At 55.4% G+C, this 9,166-nt stretch overlaps 1 protein-coding gene across 1 annotated transcript; it reads left to right on the top strand.

Moving 5' to 3' along the window:
- Nucleotides 1-3,958: 3,958 nt before the first annotated feature.
- On the top strand, nt 3,959-4,186 carry SPAAR (small regulatory polypeptide of amino acid response). Its single transcript, XM_057725279.1, has one exon. It carries the CDS (start codon nt 3,959-3,961, stop codon nt 4,184-4,186), a length of 228 nt encoding a protein of 75 aa, XP_057581262.1.
- The last annotated feature ends 4,980 nt before the right edge of the window (nt 4,187-9,166 follow it).

Here is a 9,166-nt window from a genome sequence, read left to right as displayed (position 1 = left end):
GAGGGCTGGGGCCTGGGCTCTAACGAGGCGGGGATTAGGGTTTGCAGGCAGCCCTGCCCAGAGAGGGCTCTCTGTGTACTGGCGGGACTCAGAGAGAGGAGGAGGGAGGCCGCCCAGGCTGGCCCCGCACCCCCAGGCTCTACCTCCAGGGCTCTGGCCAGTCCATCTCTAGGGCAGACTGCTCTCTGGACCTGCAGAAGCCCCCCTGCATGGGCTGGGTTGAGTTAGCATTTCTTTGGTAACTGGGTCAGGGTTTCTTATTCAGGCCTTGGGTCTCCAGCCAGTGGCCGGTGCCTGTGTGTGTGTGTGTGTGTGTGTGTGTGTGTGTGTATGGAGGTGTGGTTGGGAGGGAGGATGGGGTGCTGGGTGGCCTTGGGAGACTGCTTGTCTCCTTGGAGTCTCAGTTTCTTCTTCCTTAAAATGGGATAGAGGACAGAAACTTCTTGCCAGAGCCTAGAGGCACGTTTCCAGATACCCCAGAACAGCTGGCGGAATTCCAGAGCGAGGACAGAAATCTTGTTCTGAGGCCTTCAGTGAGGAAGGAAATCCTGTGAGCTGGGGTGGGAAGTGGAGGGGGAGAGGCTGGGGGGCCAGGCGAGGTGGTGGGGAGGGGCTGGAGACCAGGCCAGAGAGTCAGGGGCCTGGTGACTGACTCACTGGAACAGAATGTCCTGTTTCTTTTCTATTTCCCAGGGGATTCTCTGTGAGGGCTGAGATGGGAGGGGGAGAAAAGGTAAATTCACACCGATCGCCGGACTGGATTTCAGGCTTGGGAGAGTGGATCCAGGGTCCACAGTGCCCTTTGAGTCCGCCTGCCCTCCCCCACCCTCTATGGCTGCCCTTAGCTCACCCCCAGCCTGGACTCCTGCTACAGCCCCTCCGAGTCTGCCCACCTCCAGCCTTGCCCCTCTGTGAAGCATCTGCACACTGTAGCCTCCTCATTGCCCTTGGGACAAAGTCTCTGCCTCTTGGTTGGCCATTCAAGGCTCGCTGGTCTGGTTCCTGCCGACCCCTGTTCCTTTAGTCCTATCCGCACTGCTCCAGTCCTCAGGCTGGGAAAGCACCCTGCACCTCTCCCTCTCTGTGTCTTTGCCCAAGAAGAATTTGTTACTCACTCCTGTGGGTTTCCAATTTTTATTATTGTTGTTGTTGTTATGTCTGTTGGTGCACCCAATGCACTGAATCTCTTTCCCTAGAGATTTACGGCAGGATTCAAAGGCCCCTGCCCTCACAGATCTGGGAACTCTTTGAGGACTCCCTGCACCCCAGTGAGGAACGAGTCCACACAACAGACGCTCAGGAAGGATTCCTAGAGCCTCATGTTCTCTAGAAAAGTAAATGTATTTGGAATAACCACTGCCAGACGCTTGGGGCTTGAGGGACAGCAAGTATAGCAGTAGGACCCTGCAAGGATTAGGCCTTTGAGCTCCTGGGGCCTTGCTGACAGAGCTCACTCCTCCTACCCCATCTCCCCAGTGTTGGGGGTATGTGGCGGTCTGTAGCCTGCCGGCTTGGGCCATCCCCCCCATCCCGCGGCAGAGCCCCATGTCAGCCTTTGCTGGCCTGCCTTTCCTACGTGTGGCTTTGAGCAGCCTCTAGGAGAACCAGGATGCCTACCGTTACCTTTTCCCTTATTAATATACGTGGAATGTATGGGGGACTTCCCTGGAGATCCAGTGGTTAAGACTCCACACTTCCACTACAACGGACGCAGGTTCAATCCCTAGTCAGGGAACTAATATCCCACGTGCCGTGTGGTGAGGCCAACAAAGAAAAAAAATATATATATATGTATGAAATGTATGGAGTGTGGCCTTTTTTTCTGACCAGTTGACAGTTTGGATGCTAGGAGGACAGATCTGTGTCTAAGCGGGTGACATCTTTGGGAGCCCCATTGCATCTGGGGCTCATGGGCAGGGACTGTCTATCATAGGATTACAAAAGTCACAAGAAGAGAAAATACCTGGAAAAAAAACCCTTCAGATAAGCAGTTCCCCTGGTGCTCTCCATCTGGCAAACTGACTAATTGATTTTGGTAATTCAGTCTGAAACCACAGGCCCCACAGATCGGCCCATCATGTTTCCTGTCTCCTGCTACTGGTCACCCCAGTTAATACAAATAATTCAAGGTGTCCAGCTCCCTGTCACAGCCCCAGCTGGCTCCAGGCTCCGCCTCTGTGTGGGTTGTCCAGTCATCAGAGAAAAGGGAAGAGAGATAATTTGGCAGGGTATCATTTACTCTGAATAGTCACTCTCCCATGCTATGTGTAGGCAGTTTCCTAAAACTAGAACCAAAGAAAGTTCACTGGGCCTTGGAGAAACTGAAAAGGACCCAGGCTGTGTGACCCTGGGCTAGCCCTTGACTCTCTCTGGGCCTTCACACTCTGATCGGTAAACCTGTAGAGGGAGGCAATTGCTTTGTGGACCGGTGGTACCCAGAGAGAGCATCAAACAAGGAGGAAAGGGAGGGAAGCCCCTCCTCGCCTATTTGGCGCTCAAGTTATCACTACTAAGTAGCAATAGGCCGTGGGCCAGTCATTTAACCTCTGTGACTATCGGCATCGTTATCTCTGAAATGGAGAAAACATCACTTCACAATGTTGCTGGAACCATTGTACAAGACAGTGCCCGGCTGTGTATAGTACTGGAATTATTGTTTCTCCGAGTTTGGGTAAAGTGGGGCTAATAAGGCAGTCTCCTTTCTGGAAGTGGTGGTGGTCTCAGGAGGTGTTGGCTATGGAAGGGCTGTGACCTAATGACAGTCAGGATGGAGCCCTTCTGGCAGACTTACTCAGTGGCCTGGGCCTGGCTGGCGCCCCACCCTGAGCCGGTGAAGTGGAGACCCTGGCAGGGGGCAGGGCTGGAGTGGCATGGGTGTGCATGGGGGAGTGGGCTGCGCTGAGTGCGGTCACCAAGAGGGCCAGCAGCTGTGCGGGTCCTGGGCCCTCACTCACAATTGGAGGAAGGAATTCAGGAAGTGCTCACAGCCACTCAGACATCTCAGGGCCTCGTCCCAGGCGGGACCAAGGCTGCGGCACCCAGGGCTGAGTATGCCGTGGCCTGGCCCCTGGGGTGGCCACGACACTGTATACAGCCAGAGCCGTCCCTCGCGGAGCCCAGGGTAAGTTTTCACAGCACCTGGGTGTGAGCAGCGGGCGCGAGGAGGCAGCAAGGAGGGCTGGGGGGAGGCTGGAACAGAGGATGGAGCGAGGGACTAAGGAGCCCACAGTAGCTACTGAAGGGCTCAGATATCCCGCCTGGAGCACGACCTGCTCTATCTAAACAGCGCTCTCGCAGCCCCTGCAGGAGAGGAAGCCAAATGAAGCGGCACTTGTGGTGACCCAGCAGCGCTGCCTGCAACTTGCCCAGAGCTGGCACTGCCTCCTCCCCAGCTTCCTCCCTGCCCCCAGCACAGGGCCAAGGGTTCCAGAGGCAGCAGATAGGCTGATTCAAGGACTGGCCCAAGGTTCCTCCAGGGGAGGAGGCTGGGCTCATCCCGGACCCACAGGAAGGGGAGTATTTTGTCTTTTGTCTGAGTGTACAAATGCTCTTGAAGTCTGTAGGCGTCACCAGAGGGCCGGGTTAGCGAGGCTCCCTCTGAGCAGCGTCTTCTGCCCTCTCCTTCCAGCCCCCTGCGTCCAGGGAGTCTTGAGCTCACATCTTTCAGGACAGCTCTTCTTCCAGAGCTGCCAGTGGAGTTGCCCACAGCTCTTGGTGAAGCCTGGCCCGAGGCGTAAAAAACAGTGGCCGAGACCCACTGAGGTCGGAGTAGGGCCGTGTCGGGCGCCCAGCGGCTCAGAGAGGGCACCAGCCAAGGCCTCAGACCAGTATCTTCTTAGAAGATCACAGGGGGAGCAGCGGGAGGAGCAAGGGTACCTGCCATCACCAAGACCTCCTCGCTTCGGGTGGGGAGCTAAGGTCCAAGAGGCACCCCGCGCTGCTCAGTGGGTCAGTGGCCATGGAAACCGCAGTGATTGGAATCGTGGCTGTGCTATTCGTGGTCACTGTGGCCATCACCTGCATCCTCTGCTGCTTCAGCTGTGACTCGAAGACCCAGGATCCCCAGGGGGGCCCGCGTCCCAGCTTCACGGTGGCCACCTTTCGCCAGGAGGCTTCTCTCTTCACGGGGCCAGGTCGCCAAGCCCAGCCAGTGGCGGGAGCCCGGGACTTCTGGACCTTCATGTGAGACCTACCGGCCCCCAGGATTTGCTCTGCTGGTGGTCAGACTCATTCATCTACCCCACAGCAAGCCTTCTCTGGTGACCCGCTCCTCCGAGCCTGGCATTCCTGTCCTTCCCTGCCTGTATCCAGCAAACTTCCTGTCCCATCCCATCCTGGCTTGCCGTGACCTCCAAGCTGGGAGATCCATGGTGATGGGACCAGGTGGGAGTCAGCTCGGACCCCTGAGAGCTCAGCTGGATCCTACCCGCAAGATGGTGCTTAGGAGAGGTCTGGAGAGTGAGTGACTGGACAGAGATGGATGGCCAGTTCTTCTGATCTACATGGCGGACTGAAATATCACTGGACTTTACTGTGAACAGTGTTGATTTACTCAAGTTATCCCAGGATGCCTATGAAACCAGTTCTATTGCCACCTAAGGAAGCAGCGCCCCCAAGTGGACACTTTTACAAGCCACTTCTTACCTGTTCTCCCGATTGAGTCTTTTTGCTACTTGCCCTTGCACATTCTGCAGAGCCGGCCCCTGAGAACTGCCTCCTACCTGTTACTTGAAATTAGCCCTGAAATTCTGAAACCAAAGGGCTGCTCCCTGGGAATTATTTCATAATTGAAAATGCATATCCTTTTATGGGTCTCCCAAGAATCAGGGTTGGGAAACCACAAAAGGAAACAGAAAGTACAAGCTGTTTTATTAACAAGAAAGCCAGAAAGAAGACTTTGAAACGTATTTTGATTGAGACTTTATTACTGTATTCTTATAGGTCACTTCTATTCTTAGAGACTGTAAGTGACTTGCATCACTCAGGAATGATAGAAAAATCACAAACTGAAAGTTATTTTCGAATAAGTTAAAATGTTTTGTTATATTGACAGCATGTAACAAAGCTCTTGTTTGCATCACAAATAAAGAGATGTTCAGTTTTAATTGATAGAAAACCTGTTTTCTCTGTACCCATGAAATAAATGCTGGGCTATATTTAGCGTATGGCTTGAAAGTTTCGGAATTCTGAGTCTCCTGACTCATGTCTCCATCCAGCCCTGAAAGAATGACTCTCCCAGGACCTGCCTGTGGAAGGGGACAGGACTGACCCTGAGAGGAGTTCTGGCCTCTGAGGGTGCCCGGATGGGTCACCCTGGCCATGTGGCTGCCATAAGAAGGACTCTCAGAGAGAGAGGCTGGGGGCTGCAGAGGCGCAGAGGGCTATGGGGCCAGGGAGAGAGTCAGGCTGGTGGAGAGGGGTGGAGAGGGGTGAGCATGGGGAGGGGAGAGACACAGCACAGGGGCAGGGGCTCCTGGGGACCCCGTATTGGTCACTGTGGACCCTAGAGTCTGCAAGCAGAGCCTTCACAGATGCACATGAAGGGTCCTGGCTGCAGGGAGGACCTAGAGGACCTCAGCTGAGTGGAGTGAACTGTTCAGGTCGTGTGCTCTGAAAGTGAAGCCCAGAGTTCGGGGTGCAAGGTGTTTATAGGGATGAACATCTGTGAGAGGAAGGAGGTGGAAGCAGGATTAGATAGGGGAAGGAGTCAAATAACGATGAAGGCCCTTAATATCCCCCCACCTTTGCTCGGCTATGAGTGCCCCCTCCCCCACCAGGGTTGACCTCAGGCAAAGCAGCTCTGCAGCTGAGGCTGGCCCTGAAGTCCTTCCCCGAAGCGGTCCTGGGTGGTGCATCTTCACAGGAGCTCAGCAGCGGCTGCAGACCAGTCAGAGGTGAGTGAGTGTGTCCAGGCACAAAGAAACAGCCGGGCACAGGAGCTCCAGGTACGAGATCTGGGAGGGGGGGAGAAGAGTGGGCTTCAGCCTCTCTCTGTCCGTAAACAGAGACAGCTGTGCACTAGGTCGGGCACCTTCAGCTGGACCCAGGTATCAGGACCCCAGGCCCAGGGCTTTGCCTCTGTACAGTGTGGTCACAATCCTCCACGGGACTGTGAAGGGAGGGCTATAGACTAGACTCACCCAGCTCTGAAAACAAGCAATCGCAGGGGACAGCCTCGCTCTGCAGGCAGGCAGTCTGTCAGGCCCTGAGGTCTCCTTATTTGCTCACTTGTGCATCCACCCACTCATCCATTCACCCACTCATCCGACCATCTTCTCACTGAGCCTCACTACCTTGCCTACTCACGCATTCCTTCATTCCATCACTCATTCACTCATTCAGTCCTCCATTCACTAAACACTGGCTAAGCACCGACTGTGTACCAGGCCCTGCCTGGGAACATGGGAGTCAGCTAGACCTGGTCCCAGTGTTCAATGAACTCCCAATTCAGTCACCTGGACAAGGGTGCAAATAACACAGGTGCTCAGGGGAAGGAGAGCTGGGAGACCCAGGAAACCTGGGAGGAGGTGGCCCTTGAGTTGGACTTGAAGAAAAGCAGATACTTCAACAAGCAGAGTTCGGGGGAGGGTGTCCAGACAGAGAGAACTGTGTGAGCAGAGGTTCAGAGAACAGGTGGGGCGGGGAGTAAGCGGTTCAGCCTGAGTGGGAGCGAGGAGATGAGACTGGGCCACAGCCAGCTCCTGAGGGAACCACTTCTTGCCACATCTGGCCAGCATGTTTCCAGGCAACAGAGGATGAAGCCAACAAAGAGGCAGCCTTGCTTGTCAGGCTGGGCAGGAGCAGTTTTCCCCAGCACACACACACCGGCATTGCAGCCTGCTGTTGCTACAAAGGAGAGGTGGCTTCTGCAGTTGGAGCTGGAGAGAAGGTCCTTGGAGACTCAGGGGGCGACCAGCCCCGTGTGGAGGTGGAGCCGAGGGCAAGGGTGAGGCTGTCCCAGGAGAGCAGGGCTTTTGAGAAGGGCAGGCAGTCAAGGCCAGCACCTTGGAGCAGGCTGACCAAAGGGAGGGGCCAAGGAGGAGCAGCTAGAGCAGGGGCAGGAAGGTGGAGAGCGGGTGGGGCAGAGAAGTGGGGAGCAGGGTTGCCAGATTTAGCAAATAAAAATACAGGGCATCTAGTTAATTTTAATTTCAGGAAGACAGCAGATAATTTTTAGTATACACTCATTCCATGCAGTATTTGGGACGTACTCATGCTAAAACATGACTCGTTGTCTCTCTGAGGTTCAAATTGAACTGGATGTACTCTATTTTATCCCACAGCCCTGTGAGGGAGAGAGTGGTTCTCACAGAAGGCGGGTTAACTGGTTGAAAGCATCAGAGGGGCCTGCAAAGGTGAGCCCCCAGAAGAGACCTTGGATTTTACAACGTGACAGTTGACAATGCCTTGGTGAGAATAGTTTGAGTGGGAGGAAGGGAGCAGCCCTACAGTAGTGTGCGTGTGTACCTGTGTCCGTGTGTGGGTGTGTGTGTGCGCATGCGCGTGTGTGCAGGGGCCGTGGGGTCAGCGGGAGCTGAGTCAGCAGGAGATCACAGCTGAAGATACTTTGAAGGGAAGAAGGGCGATGTAATGTGGCCAGAGGGGCGTGGCCCTGAAGGAGAGTTTATTACTGGTCTTTTTAAGAAGGGGAGGGCGGGACTTCCCTGGAGGTCCAGCGGTTAAGACTCCACTGCTTCCACTGCAGGGGACACGGGTTCAATCCCTGGTCAGGGAACTAAGATCCCGCGGGGGCGGGGCGGGGGGAGGGCTTGAATATGTGGAAGGAAAAAAGAAGGGGAGAGAGGTTGAGCACGTGGAGGGCCTGAAGAAGAAGGAAGATTGCGGAGGGACCCACTGACAGTCACCAGCAAGGCAGAGCCCCACAGAAGGGCTGCGGCTGGGAGCACAGGGGTCAGGCCTGATGGCAGGTGGGGGCAGGGGAGTGCTGCTGGGAAGGAAGCTCGCCAGATAGTCTGTTTTCTCGGTGAGGCAGGAGCATCTGCTCAGAGATGGGTCTGGGGAAGCTGGCGTCAAGGAGAGCCTGGAACGATGACCCAGAGAAGCGAGGAGCGGCTCCTACAGTCCCGCTGTTCTTACATGGGTGGGAGAGTGTGTGTGGTGTGTGTGGCTGGCGTCTGTGTGTGTATGTTGCGTGGTGTGAGCGTGTGTGGTGTGTATGTTGTGCACGTCTGTGTTGTAAGGTGTGTGTGTGTGAGTATGGCGTGCTGTGTGTTGGCCTGAAGTGCTCCTGCCATTCCGCCCAGTGCAGCCCATTGTGTAAGAAGAGGGCGGGGCTTTGTAGCAGGCCAGCAGGGAGCCCCTCTAACCCCCAGGGAGGAGGTGGCAGTCTAAGGACAGAGGCCAAGGCTGGCACCAGGAGGCTGGCAAAGCTGGGGGTGTTTACTTGGTGGTGGCGAGGGAAGGGGCTGCTCAAGGTCACCTGGAAATCTGGGTGGAGCCACACGTGAACCCCCGTCTCTCAGTCTCCAAACGCAACATTCTCTCTGTTCATTCTACTGCTACTAGTTCCTATTTACTGGACTCCTGCTGGGCGCCAGGCACTCTGCTTTCTAGGTATCATCTCTTCTGTGTTCACCACGACCCCATTATCTCCATTTTACAGCAGAGGGACCTGAGTCCCTGCTGTGCAGTGCTCCGGGCCAGTGCTCCCCCAGCGCTGCTGGAAGCTGCAGGCACAAAGTTAACCTGCCCTTTTGCTCTGTAAATGGAGGCTGTAAGCCTCAGCCGACCCATTTCATATCTTTGAGATGAAGGGAAGGCCAGAGCACCAGGGATCTGATTTCACACATGCCCCACCTGGATCTGTCTTTGAAGAAGGAAGAGGTCTTTGCCATATACGGTTCAAATGCGCAGCCCACAAAACCTCCCCCCAGATAACTGCCAAAGGTTGGACTTCTGGTTTAACAGATGTCAGCCCTGGGCTGCCCGGCCAAGGCCTCCCTGCAGAGATACCGACTGTGCCTCTCCACGCCCGGGTCCACCCCAGGACAAAGGGCAGAGAGAAGCCTGCTGTGCTCTGCCCAGTTCTGTCTCAGCCCTGCCCCCACCACTCACTAGCTGGGCCTCAGCCTGGTGCAGAGGAGGTGAGAATCCTGTCCCCTTGTCTAGAGGATGCATGAGAGAGGGAAGAGCCTGGAAACCCAGC

Source organism: Hippopotamus amphibius, chromosome 2, assembly GCF_030028045.1.
Source record: "Hippopotamus amphibius kiboko isolate mHipAmp2 chromosome 2, mHipAmp2.hap2, whole genome shotgun sequence".
Classification (NCBI taxonomy): Eukaryota; Metazoa; Chordata; class Mammalia; order Artiodactyla; family Hippopotamidae; genus Hippopotamus; species Hippopotamus amphibius.
Note: the sequence above shows the minus strand (reverse complement) of the source record. Positions and strands in the feature narration are given on the sequence as shown.